The sequence below is a fragment of the Triplophysa dalaica genome, chromosome 4, assembly GCF_015846415.1.
Source record: "Triplophysa dalaica isolate WHDGS20190420 chromosome 4, ASM1584641v1, whole genome shotgun sequence".
NCBI classification, from domain to species: Eukaryota; Metazoa; Chordata; class Actinopteri; order Cypriniformes; family Nemacheilidae; genus Triplophysa; species Triplophysa dalaica.
In genome coordinates this window covers 15,918,178-15,933,554 of record NC_079545.1, presented here as the reverse complement: position 1 = coordinate 15,933,554, position 15,377 = coordinate 15,918,178, and the positions used below count along the sequence as shown (strand labels likewise).

Below are 15,377 nucleotides of genomic sequence, written 5' to 3'. Positions count from 1 at the left end.
CTGGAGCAGGACTGGAGTCAGTGGCAAGTGAACAAACTGTAGCACCCCAGAAATAACGGTACATGCTAATGTTGGCGTTATATGCATAAGCTAAACACAGACATAAGGTACAAAGATATTTCTTGAAGTTAAGACAAAAATGAAAAGTCACACTTACAGGTTGTGATTCGGTGGAGCTAACAGGTCCAAATAGAGTTGGTATTTCCCCCTCTTTCAAGGATTGTCGTTTCACATACCCTGCAGTGAACGCGCCAAGATTATTAAACCAATCTTCTGTGAAATGAGCGCGCACAGTTAAACCCTGGGGTTATACTCCTTTGGTATCGTTCGAAAAAAGGAATTGTAACCATTTTTCCCTCAGACGTTCTTCATTTGGTAGCTGAAATAAGACGGACTTAGTTTCATATGGTAGAACACAGACTCTAGACATGATACACAGGCATCATGAACGAGCGACAGTGTTTGGGGGAGGAGAGATACATTTTCGAATCAGTCTCAGCAAAACGTAGGCGGGGACTATGTATAGTGACGTAGATACGCGGGTGTACTAGTTCACGTCTCGTATGTGTGATTCAGAGTCGACTCCCATTTTTACAAGCAAATAACTTTATTTATTTATTCACCTTCGGACCAGCTTACTTTCAAACACTGCAACATAACAGACTGCATGAAATGTCATTTTCATGATCTCATGCTACCTACTCTTTAAAGGCTCATTAACACCTAAGATAACTATATCCTATGACTATAAAGACAAGTCACACAACATTATTATCTGTTGCTTTTGATGCTTTATAATGTAGTTATTGTTCATGGTGGCCCCTAATACAAATTATGATACACTTTAAAGCCAACTTGATATTTAACCGAATTAGCTTTTGTTTTGCAATAATCCCAGTTTGTACTTTTTGTGCTGCTAATGTAAATATTAGTTGTATTAAAAGGAAAGAATGATTTTCATCAGCATTCTCAACATTTAGAGCTCACTGTGTTATACAATTGAACAGAATGGTTTCTGAATCATTCCTAGCTAAGTGAGCAAAGATGAAAATGAAAAAGGCTACATGGAATTATTTTGAGCGGTACATCCTGATGATTCTCCTTTAGATATCAGCCTCTCTGTTGCATGTACATCTGCTAGAATAACAGGGTGAACACTGTAAGAAAAGTAGATTCGTGACATGGTTTGTAATGAAGTGCTGCCACATACTGACGAAATAGTGTATTACAATGCCTTTTTGTAAGTGACCACCAGCATCACATCATGCAGTATGTTGAATCGAAAAAAAAGCTGTTCAGCAAATGTTTTGTTAGTATCTGACGAAATATTTACAAACTTATTATGTTGGAATGACAAAGCCAAAATACCAGTCTTTTAACAATGCATAAGATGTAAATGAGGAGAGCTGTGATATTTCTTTACTTATGGATTAGTTTTGTAATGTCTCTTTTAATTTGGGCTGTAAGCACGTATAATAACTCTAAAGCTCTTTCTTTTCTATGTGTTGCAGAACCGCAATGTCTTAATTTTTTCAAAGCTATCTTCAACCATTCTTAACCACTAGAGGTCATGTGAGCTCTTCTGAGTTTCTGCTTTTCTTAAAAAGACTGTACCTGGAGTCTTCTTATGCAGTTTTTTTCAATGTTCCATTTATACTACACTTTTGTATCAATGTTTCCACAATTTTGTGCACCAAGACAAAATTTGCTGACGTTAGCCATTGTGATATTTTTTATATACTGTATATATATATACCGTAATTAAGAAATAATTAATCAAGTAACATATACAGCGGGTACATTAAATATTGAACATGTCACCATTTTTCTAAGTAAATATATTAGTCAAGGTGCTGTTGACATGAAATTTTCACCAATGTTGTAGACATCCCAAATAATCCATACATACAAACAAAACAAAACAAATATGTTCACAAGTTAAGTTTTATGTAATAAAATAAAAGACACAGGGGAAAAGTATTGAACAGGCTTACTGAAATTTATTTAATACTTACAAAAGGCTTTGTTGGTAATAACAGCTTCAAGACTACTCTTGTATGGAGAAATTGGTTGCATGCATTGCTAATTAGTCTTCAAATCTTGAAGGTTCATTGGGCCTCTTCTATGAGATCTGATCATTAGTTCGTCCCATTACTTTTCTATTCGATTCAAGTCAGGTGATTGGCTGGGCCATTCTAGCAGCTTTATTCTCTTTCTCTGAAACCAATTGAGAGTTTCCTTGGCTGTGTGTTTGGGATCATTGTCTTGTCCACCCTCGTTTCATCATCATTCTGGTAGATGGCAGCAGATTTTTATCAAGAATGTCTCTGTACATTTGTCCATTCATCCTTCATTTAATTCAATTATATACAGTTTGCCAGTGCCAAATGCTGAAAAACAGCCCCACACCATGATGCTCCCACCACCGAACTTCACTGTTGGTAAGGTGTTTTTAGATTGATGTTCAATGTCATTTGACCTCCAAACATGGTGTGTATCATGGCATCCAAAGACTTCAATGAGTTTGGTCTCATCTCACCCGACTATATTCTCCCAGTATTTCATAGGCTTGTCAAAATGTTGTGCAGCAAACTTTAAACAAGCTTTGATGTTTTTTTTCTTCAGCAATGGTGTCTTGCTTGGTGAACATGCATATGGGATACTGCAGTTGAGAGCGTTACTTATTGTTTTCTTTTAAACAATTGTGCCTGTTAATTCCAGAAGTTCTCCACAAGTGGTCCTTGGCTCTTGGACCACTCTTCGGAATAGTCTTTTTACTCCTCTGTCAGAAATCTTGCGAGGAGCACCTGGTCATGGTTGGTTTATGGTGAAATTATGTTCTCCCCCCCCTGTATTATGGCCCTGACAGTGCTCACTGGAAAACTCAGAAGTTTAGAAATCCTTCTATAACCAATGCCATCAGTATGTTTCGCAGTAGGTTGCGAAAGTCTTGCGAGAGCTCTTCGCTTTTACCCATTATAAGATGACACCTTGGTAATGAGACACCCTTTTATATGCCATCAGTTGGGGGCTGAACCAGCTGGTGTTAATGTCCATTGCTTTGTAATTACTGATAGATTTCAGCTGGTGTCTTGGCTTTCCATGCCTTTTTGCACCTCTCATTCTTCATGTGTTCAATCCTTTTTCATTGTCTCATTCCATTTAATTATACATAACTTAATTTGTGAACTTATTTGTTTCGTTTTCTTTGTATGTATGAATTATTTTGATTGACTGACATCTGGTGAAAATTCCATTTCAACAGGACTTTGAGAAATATATTTACTGAGAAAGATGGTGACATGTTCAATACTTATTTTACCCACTGTATATACATATATTATGGCATTAATGTATTTGTAAGTTGCTTTGGATAAAACTTAGATATTCATTTTAGCAGTAAGATTCCAATGGGTTTCAAACCCATGACGTTCCTGTTGCTTTCACAATGACCTACCAATTGATCTACAGATAGTTGAAAATACTGAGTCACATTTTAAATCTTAACCCTAGTTCAAATATTAGTAAAGGGCACTTAAAATAACTTCTTTTATTTGAAGTATGTTTGATCAGGTGTAGTGGTTGAAAGTGGTCTGTGATGGCATAACCTTGAAGATTTCTAAAGGACCCATTTTTGCAGTTTAGCTGTAATAAATGGTGCAGGAGGACTGGCCAGCAGAGGAATCCTGTTTTCCGTGATGTGTTTTTTCAGGACTCTGTTTCAGAGGTAGTCTGAGATTCCAGGGATGAAGTTGGAACGGGATTGACATCTAGTGCTACTTGTTATTTGGAAATACTGAAAATGTTTACTTAACAACAGTCTTTAAATACTACCTGAGATCTAAACATTTTATTGGTTGCTTATCACAAAGAACAAAGTATTCTTACAGTAACCTGTGTTTGATTATGTTTACTCAATTCTAAGACCAGGACAAGGTCATATCATTTAAATGTGGATTTGTTTCAGATGTATAGAGAAGAGGAGTGGTTTATTCACTCTTTCCACTGTAAAAGTCAGATTCTTTCCTGTCTGTACGCTTCTTTCCTGACCCGTTGCCGGTTCATCGGTCAGTCAGGTATGCAGTGGATTCCGCTGGCCATCTGGGAAAGATCACATTCCCTGTGAAAATTTCCTAACTAAACTAAACCTACTGTATACACACACATACAGTCAAAGCGCTAGACACATTTGACCAACATTTTATTCTGATCTTAAAGTCTGTACTTAAATTCTTGAAAATCAGATTGTGTCTAGGAGACACAACAACAAGACTGTTTAAAGGGGTCCCGGGACGTGACAAAAATAGTGGCTTTGTGTACTGTGTTGCAATTGCGGAACCATGCAGGATGCATCTTCTGAAGTTTGGGGTGAGATTGGTGTGTTACATTTGAGAGGTTTAAGATAATGAATCGGATTATGTATTTATATTTTATGGACACTATATTTCCCTTAGAGTACTTTTGTTCTAAAAACCAGTAACCTTCTGGAAGGTGAGCTGGTTGAGATTTTTGTGTAATTGCGTTACAAACTTTTTTTATTATCTTTATGATCTCTAAAAAAAAAGTTTACTGAACACAGTTTATTTACTTCATTAAATTTTTTTTGCAACAGAATATTCACATGCCAATATCATCATGGCTATATTTCTATATAACTCTCTCTCTCTTTCTCTCTCTCTCTCTCTCTCTCTCTCTCTCTCCAGACAGGTATGGATGAAATGTCATATATGGGGTCTGGCTAAGGGTCACTGTTGCCCTGGCGTCTGCACCCCATTGGCTCGGCCTCCAGCATGTACCGTAGAAACGGCCTATCTGATGGCACCAGCATTAGCTCCAACTCCTCTGAGGTAACCGTTCATCTCATCCTCACCACTAAATTGTTGCTTTTAGTAAATCATATTTTGAAGTGAATAATGAAGAAAGCCCAAATTTATGATGCAATGACCCTGATAGACCAGATTAAGATGTCTTACAAACTTCTTGAGTGACAGGGGAATTTAGGAAAAAGAACTGTGCATTTCCTTATTTTAAACTGTTACCATTGGCATGTAATGCAACCAGGATAACAAAAAATCAACAGATTCCACTAATAGACCTAAATATCTCTATGACATTGAATACTCAGCACTATTTATGTTTGTCTATCTTCGGAAAAGTATTGAGAAATACATTTTTTTTAGATTTGGATGTTTCTAAAATGATGTTGAGTCAATACAGAATGGCACAGGATTTGCACAGCTCTTTGCTGCCCCCTGCTGTTCACATCACCTACTCTGCAAGCTGCTTGGTCTCCGGCTTTGCAGTGGAGAACTGTATTGCTCTAATGAGTGTGTTACTGTGATTTACAGGCAGTAGGGATGAGGTAATGCCTCAGAGACATGCAACCCCTTTGGGCTGTCTTCTTGTTCCGCTCTCAATCCACTTTTAGCTCTGGTTATTTACTGGCAGACAGACATCATTAGGTCTGTTCATTCACTTAATACAGTCAAAAGGCAAAACCATGATGTTTCATTTTGTATGTTTCCAAATGATAACTCTGTTTATGTATAATGGTATTTGCAAGGTATACTGTGGTGTGGTATGGTACCATAGTACTCTTGTAAAGATAAGTTGACCTTTTACACTTTCAAGAGAAAACACAACGTCCTATGACAATAGTATGCTTTGGACATGTATCAGGATAATACCATGATACCTTAAGAAGAACCGTACCATGCTGTATAAATTCAGGAGCATGTGAAAATGCCATTTATTTCCCCTTTCCTAATTTAAAAAAGGACACAGCAAATATTTGGTGTAGAATAAACCATTCGAGGCGATACTTGTCATCATATATTTTGTATTTCCTGATTGTCATCCTTGTATTGTTCCCTGTTTTGTGTTCAGGACAGTAAGAGCTTAGCATCGGTGGATGGGCTGAGCGCTGACTACGCCAAGAGCTATGACGCCGTCGTGTTTGATGTGCTAAAAGTGACGCCAGAGATGTTTGCGGTGAGTAAAACTGTTGGTGTTAAAATGATTTGTCCTCTGCTGGAGAACTCAGTTGGGCTTTCATTCTGTGTGGTTCGTTGCATTCTGTAATGATACAGCTCTATGCGCTTCATTATAACTCTACTGTTCAGCAGAGACCTTTCAGTTAGGAAACAATAGCCCCGTTCCAAAGTCTAGCGTACTAACTCAAATACAACCTCAGAAATGATCTGGAATGTTCTTGCTAGGCAGAAAATCTGTATTTCACACCAATAGCGCTGTGTACACAGAGAAAATCAATTCTTGATTGAGCTACAGGAAGTGTGTCACATTCAGGACTTACCCGTCATGAGCTGGGAGGTTGTTTAGTAAATATGTATGCTCCTTACAGTCACTCATCTCCTGGAGAAAGATGTAACGGAAGGAAGGATGGATATTGGGTGTCGCACAAACATTTATTACAATGAAAATTGATGTGTAAGGAATAACTGAGATGACAGTTCTCTCATCATTTACTTTACTTTATTCATTTTCTTATGTGGGATCCAACGTATGTACATCCTACATAAAAAGAATCCAAATGATTTCAGTGAGGTTTACTAATTTTTTTTTTGTGATCAAAGTATTAATATTTTGAGCTTATTTTGCAAATTGAAATCAACAAATTAGGGCTACATGATTATGACATAAATCATAATTATTGTTTATTCACCTCTATTTTGTAATTACGATTATAACCGTTGATTTATAGATTTTACCTTGACGATTTGAAATGTTTTATAACTTTCTTTGACGCAATTCCATGCCATATTCGTTATATAAACATCCAAAACTAAATTATATATTATAAGCAACAAATAATAATTAGAAATATGTTGTCAATTAAAAATCCAAAACAAATGGCTAAAAGACACGTCTACGTCTTAATTCTCTGATTCACCACTGTATCCTTTGCCAACAACACCCACACTTCTGTTTATAGATATGATGGGTTTGTCCCGTGTATTGTCACGTATAAAAACAATGTGTAAAGACATAACGCGTTTGTGCATTCACTGATAGAGAGCATGTTTTCGTTTTTTATCATATTAACTGTCACTTATAAAGTCAATGTGCCGTATTTAAAGATGTTTGTGCATTCACTCAGAAAACGGCGTGCTCAGTTTTTAATCAAATAGCTCGTTCGTCTTATATACTAACTTACTAACTTATAATAACTTATACAAAACAATTTGTTTGGTTTAAAAGATGAGACTGTGTTTCTCATTTGCTTAATGGCTTCTTCAGTTTTGCAGTCGGATGCACCGACTCGCAGAGCCATGTGCTTTCTGCTGAAAAGGTGCCGACAGCCTGTTTTTCGTCACAGGCATAAATAGACTTGTAGGCACAGTATAATAAAAGATTGAGCTGAAACTTCACAGATACATTCTCATTCTGTGGACTCCTAAGATTTATATTACATGTTGTAAAAGGGCTACATTAGAGGGCCTTTAAAATCTCATTGGTTCCTGCATCTTGTGACTACATGTAGATTTCATACTGTATTTACAAAACTTAAAATGATAAAAAAGCTTTTTAGGTGTATTACAATAACGTACAATAAGATGATAACTATTATATCTATGATATTCAAGAATGTAAGCGGTGTTGTGCAGCAGTGCAGTTTCCCATGGCTTTACTATAGAAATCCTATTCACATGATTTGAGCGTATTAGCACAGGTTCATGTGTATCAGAATCCTGAAGGACCCTCATTTACTGAGATGTCAGTATCCTTCACTATTGTGAATTATTTGACGGATGGTTTTCATTCTGTATGTCCTTTCCCATAAATCAATCCCATAACCCAGCGCTAGAAGATGAGCTCACTGCAGTGATGACACCACGCTCATTTTCTTTCTTTGCTTTCTTTCTCAGAGCCAAATTACCCTGATGGACGCCCCTGTGTTTAAGGCCATACAGCCCGAGGTAAGACTAACATTTTGTGTTCTAATCTTCCCATTAGATTGTGCTTTGTGTTTAATCGCCGGTTAACAGTCCATTGTTCTGTTCCTGCATACTGATTGGTCAATAATGTGTCCCGGCTGTGTAAACTACACAATATTATTGTTTTTAGTACATTATACTTGTATGTAAACAAACATAACAATAAAAACATAGTGGATGTATTATGCACACAGTCACAGTTCACGATTTCAGACACAACGGGGATCTGTTTTCACACATTTTCGTGTGGCCTCCATTAACCATGAAATCATCATGCAGACGTGCAAAGGTTTTTTATTCTACGTGTTAACTTTACGAGCCGGATTGCATCACCGTCTGTCCCCGCGTGTCTGCTGTTAGAAATGTGTTTGAATGTGTTAAAATACGCTGGAGGTGTAAAGCAGTTTTCAGCCCCTGCGTTCTCACATTATTTACTCTGACGTTATTATTATACTGCTGTCTTCAGAGTGGTTTGAAATAAAGGCTTTGGCAGAGCTGTTTAAAAATATGACATTAGCCCTGTTTATATGATGTTTGGAGAAGAGAATAACATTTCGGTATCAATCGATATCTTCGGCTGGATGAGGGACAGAATCAATGGGTAAGTATGGTGCTGGCTCACAGCGAGACCACCTGTGACCTACTTTCATCAGCCTGCTTAATATTCACCCCCCATCGATGCAGACTTCCAGTCGAGTTTGCTTATTGCTTATCTTGGTTTTTTGTGATACATCAAGTGGCTTATTGAGAGGAGGTTTGTTTCTTTTTGCCTGGTGGGTAATAAAATTATGCGGATGGAGGGACCAGAGCCATATCTACAGACCACAATATGACCCACTTAGCAACCATTTGCAATGCCGTGACAACAGCATAGCAACATGTTAAAACCACTCTAAATCCTTTAGTGTTACCACATGCCAGTGCTTTGGCAACTGCCCACAACAACCCGCACCCCTTATGTTTCCTTCAGAACGTCTAGTTTTTCATTTGATATATTGTCGCGTTGCGTCTAGAGTACATTTGGAAATACAGTACGGCCATAAATCCCGAACACACAGAACGATGTGTTACAGGAAGAGGCATTCACATTCTTGATTGTTTTGTAAGACACACTGACATTGAGTTACATCTAGTGATGAGAGAATAATAAACACAGGAGTAGGGCCCTATGACATTTGTTTTATTTTCCCCCAAATTCATTTTTTTCCATTTTATTTTTATTTTTATCAGATACAATAGTAATATTTTTGCTCTCATTAAAAATACTTCAGTATATTATAGCATTCACTCATTATCTATAGTGAGAAACATAGATACATCAGTGTTTTTGCACAACTATGTTAAAGGGGTCATATGGCACGAATACGTGTTTGTCTATGTATTTGGTATGTTCGAAGGTGCCCATGCATGTTTTAAGACATGTAAATTAAAAAAATGTAAGTGTCGGAACAAAAGATGCATTCTATCTAAAAGCGAATGCTCACTCAGACCTGCCTGAAACGCCTCGTGTAACCACACCCCCACAAATCTGGTATGATTTGACTAAGACCGCCCAAATGTATACACATGTAAGTTGGACGTACCTGTTGTTCCAAATATGGTAAGAGGCGTTACCATTCAGTTACATGCTTTCATTATTCGACAAATCACTACTCACTGGCTAACTGGCTAGCTTTGTAAAAATCTGTGGGTTTCAGTAACCAAGCGAACCAAAGTATTAAAGTAAGGGTGCGTTCATATTTGTAAAGGAAATACCATTGTAGAGGATAGTTTATTTGTGTGGGTGTGTCATAGTTAATTTAAGTTAAACAAAGATTTATTTTGACTATTTTTACAGAGTGTACACTGGGGTCTCAAAAAGTTATAAAAGTTGATAAATAAATTTAGGGAAAATTAAGGCCATTAAAAAGTCTTAAATTGCATTTTTTAGGGTATAACATTTTGTGCATCATCTTTTCATATTTGTCCAAGGAGGTCATATGCTAAAGTTTGCCTGAATTTAATCATTACGTAGGTGAATAGAGGGAGGTCCATTCAAAACTGGTTGTTAAACAACGTCGTTGACTGATGGGGAAATGCAAGTTTTCAAGCAAATGGTGGAGGATAAGGAGTTGGAACCATGACTGAGATCCGTCTCTGGGAATAACTGTGAGAGGTGCTGCTCTGTGTGTAAGAAGGCGATTAGCGTGGACTTGTTGGTCTTTCTTATGAACCCTGCATTGGCTTAGTCACTCAATTAATTCCCATCCTTCTCAATTATGGTGCATTAATAAGGAGTTATCACAAGCTAAGACTGTTTAGTTGTGCTATCTTACAATCAGTATATAGTAATTGTGAGTTAAAGTGTCGCCAATGTACGATTCAAACTTGAAATGGTGACGAGGTCTTAAAATGTATGAAAAGAGTCTTAAAAAAGGTCTTAAAAAGTATTAAATTAAGCTCCATGATTTCTGTATATACCCTGTTTTAATGCATGTTTGACAGTAGATATACTCAACTGAAGCTGTGAAATGAGTAAACTATTTCCGCGCCATTCCAAATTATACATCAATTTCCATTTTAATGCCTGTATTCCGTAATAACGTCCGTGTTTACCGCGTCGCATAAATCATATGCCTCTACAGGAGCTCAGCTTCACCCGGTTTGTGTCAGAATTCGTCATCTTGCGAAATCATCTACAGTAAGACCTGAAGTCTGAGTAAAGGCTTGATTGCACCAAGAATGATGATTAAAAATGACATTAACATTGTTTATTCTATAGCCTCTATAGGCATATTCTAAGCCTGTGCACAGTTTTGCATTTTAAATACGCATGTCCTGTTTACACGATATGAACGTTTTTGCCTTCATCAGATGGAAAGAAAAGGTTATTTGTAAAACTTTATAGTTCCTATTATTGATTGTGTAAAATGTGGTGTATGTTTGAGCACATGGCACGTTATCTGACACTGTTTGTAATGTGGCATAGTGATGTTGTCTACTTCCACATTTTGAGATATTCAATCTTCTACATGTTTGAAAATTTGAATCTGTGTGTACAATATATAGAGTATAGAGAGGTTGTGAACCAGGTCATTTGGTCGTGACTGCGATTGTGTGATTTGAACTTTCGTTGTGCGTTTCTGATTGGATGTTTCTCTGCTAAGCTACATCTGGAGACCAGTGAAAAAAGATTGAAAAATGAAGCTCATTACCACAAAGCTGTGTTTATATTTGAACATAAATACATTAAGTCATTTCTCTTTTCAAACAGGAGAGAATGATGATGCGTAGCGGAGAATTTGTAAACTGAGTTGCTTAAGATTGAGTCTGTCATCAGGTCACAGCTTCATGAATTTCATTAGACTTGCTCAGTGTCTATTTTCTGTTTATAAAAATAAAGAAAAAGAAAACGCGTTGACCTAAATATCACATAGTGACTGAGTAATAATATTGATCCATTTATGCATTTGACACATGCAGAGGGCATTTCTAGTCTTTTTATCACTACATATGTTTATTCTGATTCAAACCCATGATCTTTGCAATGCTATTTGAGGCAGTAACTCAAAGCATTAATACTTATAGAATCTGTGTCTTTCTGTTTTTCCCGTACATTATTTTTGATGATGTCATGGTCTGCAGAATCCTCTTTTGTATCAGCATCAAAGGAGGTCCTCCAATGGTTTTCGCTCATCTGCTCTCAAACATCTGTTAAACACGCTCATCTCAGAGAGCTTGAATAGACTTCAGGAGTCCCTAGTGAGCATCTCATCATCTCTGTGTCCTGTTGATTGAGGCCAGCTAGAGAAGGAAATGAAAGATTTTGCATTGTGATGTTTTGTTGTGAATGGAAACCACACTTAAAGAATCCTCCATAAGCTTGAGTATTTTTCCAATTCTTCTCTTCACTCAATCGCCACGTTTTGTTGGTCTTCCACTGTAATTGCAGTTTATTAAGCTGTTAAAACGAAAATAGGTTAATAAAACACAACACTGGAAAACGCAAGTAGTCTTGCCACAAGAAGCCTTTGTCAGGACATTTGTGTATCTGTGTTGAAAATCTGTAAATGTGAACATTTAGGTTTATAATCAAACTTCTGAAATAATAATATTAGGTTCACATACTAAAATATTCCTTAAAATAGCTACCAAATAAGTAATTCAAATTTTTGTTGTGTAAAGTTTAAGGCACAATCCAAGCATTTACACTTTTACAAATGATGTAAAACATAAATTTAACTGCAATGCTTTCTGTGTTTTCTTTAAATCCTCGAAGTCTCCTGAGCATTAGACCCATCAGACATGTTTTCTCATGTTATTTTAAGGCTCATTGAGTTGGTTAAATCACTTTATCATCACATTAGTCTCCGTCATGGCGATTGTCATTGATGTTACAGTGAAAGTGCTATATATTTTTAACACAGACCTCCAGCTGGCCGGTTGAATTCTCTCATAATTCCCGTTTTGACACTTTTTATGTTGTCCCTCTGAGCCGCCTGACCTCTGGCCCCGCTGAAAGCAGATTTCCTGCCGATGCGAAGGAAGTGAGGGTTACCACCTTCAGCTGGGTCTGTCTGTCTTTATCTTCTGGGATCCTGTTAGGTCTTGGCTTAAATGGAGTAATCTGCCGGTGCGTGCCTTGATTTATAATGAACACGGGTATTCAGTGATAATTATCGTACATTACTGGAAGATGACGTAACGTCTGACCGTCTCGTAACCTGTGAAAACCGACACCTCTGGTGAATGCGAACAGATTTATTTACCTAAGTAGATATATGGGTCTTACTGAAATTACAGTCAGTAATTGCAACAAATGGTGACCTGCCTGCATAGATGCTCCCTATCTTCCCTTACCTGAAATCACAGGAGCCAACTCGATGAACTTCATGAAAAGCAATATAACTTTTGAGAAGACCAATTGTGCACTGATATGTAAAAGAATAATGAAAGTGTTTCTCATATGTACTTCAACCAGAATTATATTAATAAATTCAGAGAGATGTCGCTATTGCCGGTTTTTGATTACTACCAGCTGTGAAGTGTAACAATGCACGCTGTCACGTCAAAGGAAAATAAGTGAACTGAGAAGGGAGCCATGGTCCAGTGCCCAGACCTATGTACACGATATACTGATTCACGATCTCTTGAGCAAGGGAGCTGATCGAGACAAATGGCGTGACTGTGACTTGATCTGAATGCACGGACGTTTAAAAAACACTTAAATGTTTAAATGTCTTTGCATTAGATTACAAATTGATTACATCAATTTAAGTGACATTCAAAAGAATAATGGCTCTAGCATTTCATAAAAGAAGCACTAGTATTGATATGATTGAACAATAGATGTCGTGTTTAAACTCCCAGTGAAATAAAAAAATTCAATGCCTATTTGGGGACCTAAAAAATTATCACCAGTTGTTTTAAACGATCGTTGCAAAAATGTATATATATTTTTATTAATATCATAAATGCGTATTGTTAGTATGCATTATTTGTTTTAATTACCTTTATATGCTTTGATATGTTGTGCTTATTTCCTAATGCACTTTTTCCTTTTTCAGCTTATTGTATGGTAGTCGCGTATTCCAAAAAAACTCTCTAGAAATGTTTAGACTTTATTCCACCCCAGGTTTATCGAGGAAAGAAAAGGTTCATTATTGAACTACATTCCGGGCGTCTGAGTGTCGTCTTGTGAGCAGTAAATACTAATGAAAGAGAAAACAGAGTTCCATGGTGATGTAAGGAGCAGGTCCCAGGAGACAAGAGATTGTACAGGGGCCTTTCAGACTACCCACAGTGCTGTTCGTCAACTTTAGTGCCAGGCATTCTGGGAATGAGAGTTTAAATTGACCTTTGACCTCTCGCATGCTTTCTTTTAATTGGTTGGCCGCAATCCAACTGTTGTCGGCGGCTCTCACACCCAGCTGCAGGTCCTTGGGATCCTTCGCTTGATCAATTAAGCTTTATTGCTTATGCCATTTTAGCACTTTTTATAAATATTTAAATGTGAAAGTTATGAGGAGCAGAATCCTTGGAGTTATATTTGAATTACATTTACAAAGCTCATAGGAATTGAGCCTTATGAGCAAAACCCTCAATATTAAGATTTCTGGTTGTAATTGTGAATGTTCCATAATATGCAAGCGTCTCTTTTTAGTTTGCTTATATTTCAGCTCTAGTGTTTACTTTGTTTTTCGACACATGCACTATCTTGTGTTTGGACCATGAGCTGTTTGTGATTATTGAGCACCAATACAGAACAGCTTATTATTAACAAAATTTGCCTGATTCACCGCAGATAGTTTCTTACTCTAACTTTTTAGCGTAATCCATTTATTTGTGCGAATAGAATATTTTATACAATAAAAAAAAAAATTCGTATGATACACGTCACACTCCAACTCCATGATACACATGTTGCCAATGTGATCTGAATAGTTTTTAGTCCAATGCCAAAGAGTTGCTCTGCTGTTTTGTGAGCTCACCATCAATTCTCTTCAATATTCTGGTTTCTATCTTCCGTTTGCTCATAGACATACTGTTACACCATGTCTTCCTAGTAAGCTGCATGGATTGTCTTGTTGTTATGGAATATGAATGCTCAGTTATCAAATATTGTTAAATGAGTTTTGAAGCCATAATACCTCTATTTAACCAGGAAAAAATCTTATTTCTAGGAGTGTCCTGGCCAAGATATTCAGCCAAGTTTGCATATACAAATAGAAAACAAATACAACATACGTTACAAAAAGCAACATAAAACCAGTTAAAAACAATTGCACAACGTGAATTACTCTCTGAATTACATAGTAAGGACATAAAATAATATTCAGAATTTGAACATTGAGCAAATGATCCAGAATGGCTTTTATATATCAACAAATGCAAATTAATTTTTTTCCGAGTTCTTAAGGAAGGCCAAGCAACTTTTTCACAATGATGGGTTGAAAATTTACAATCAGTAATAAATCTCAGAGCACCGTGGTACAAAGCATCCAGGGAGGAAAGGAGATAAGAAGGGGTGTGCTGGTAGTCCAGAACTGATAAAAAATGTAGCAGACACAAATTTCATTTTCACCTTAAATGGAAAACATTTACTTTTATCCAAAGCGACTTACATTGCATTTCCTATACATTTATTTCTAATAATGTGCAATCCCTTGGGATCGAACCCACATCTTTACGCTGTTAATGCAATGCTCTTACCACTGAGCTACAGGAAAGCTGAAATGATTTGTTTCTAAAATGATACTCTAACTTCTTCTTTATTTTTTTGCTCATATACTTAATATGTGAACAAAAATTTAATTTGTTATCAATGATAATACTTCTGATACTGAAATAATTTGGCTCCCCTGAGAAGCTTGAAGTACAAAGGAGTTCTTTAAAGAAGTTCTAGAGTTTGAAAATAGCATACATTTTGTTTTATCAACATTC

The 15,377-nt window shown here is 36.7% G+C and overlaps 1 protein-coding gene across 3 annotated transcripts in view; it reads left to right on the top strand.

Annotated features, from left to right (window-relative positions):
• Positions 1-15,377, top strand: part of LOC130420102 (ras-specific guanine nucleotide-releasing factor RalGPS1) — a 93,243-nt gene that overhangs the window by 8,043 nt on the left and 69,823 nt on the right. For 2 of the 3 annotated variants that reach the window (XM_056747192.1, XM_056747190.1), the window contains exons 2-4: positions 4,704-4,847; positions 5,887-5,991; positions 7,887-7,937. In XM_056747192.1, the coding sequence (XP_056603170.1) occupies positions 4,791-4,847; positions 5,887-5,991; positions 7,887-7,937 (213 nt within the window). In that variant the 5' untranslated portion in view covers positions 4,704-4,790. The remainder of the gene's footprint in view (positions 1-4,703; positions 4,848-5,886; positions 5,992-7,886; positions 7,938-15,377) is intronic. The other variant, XM_056747191.1, reaches the window with a different exon arrangement.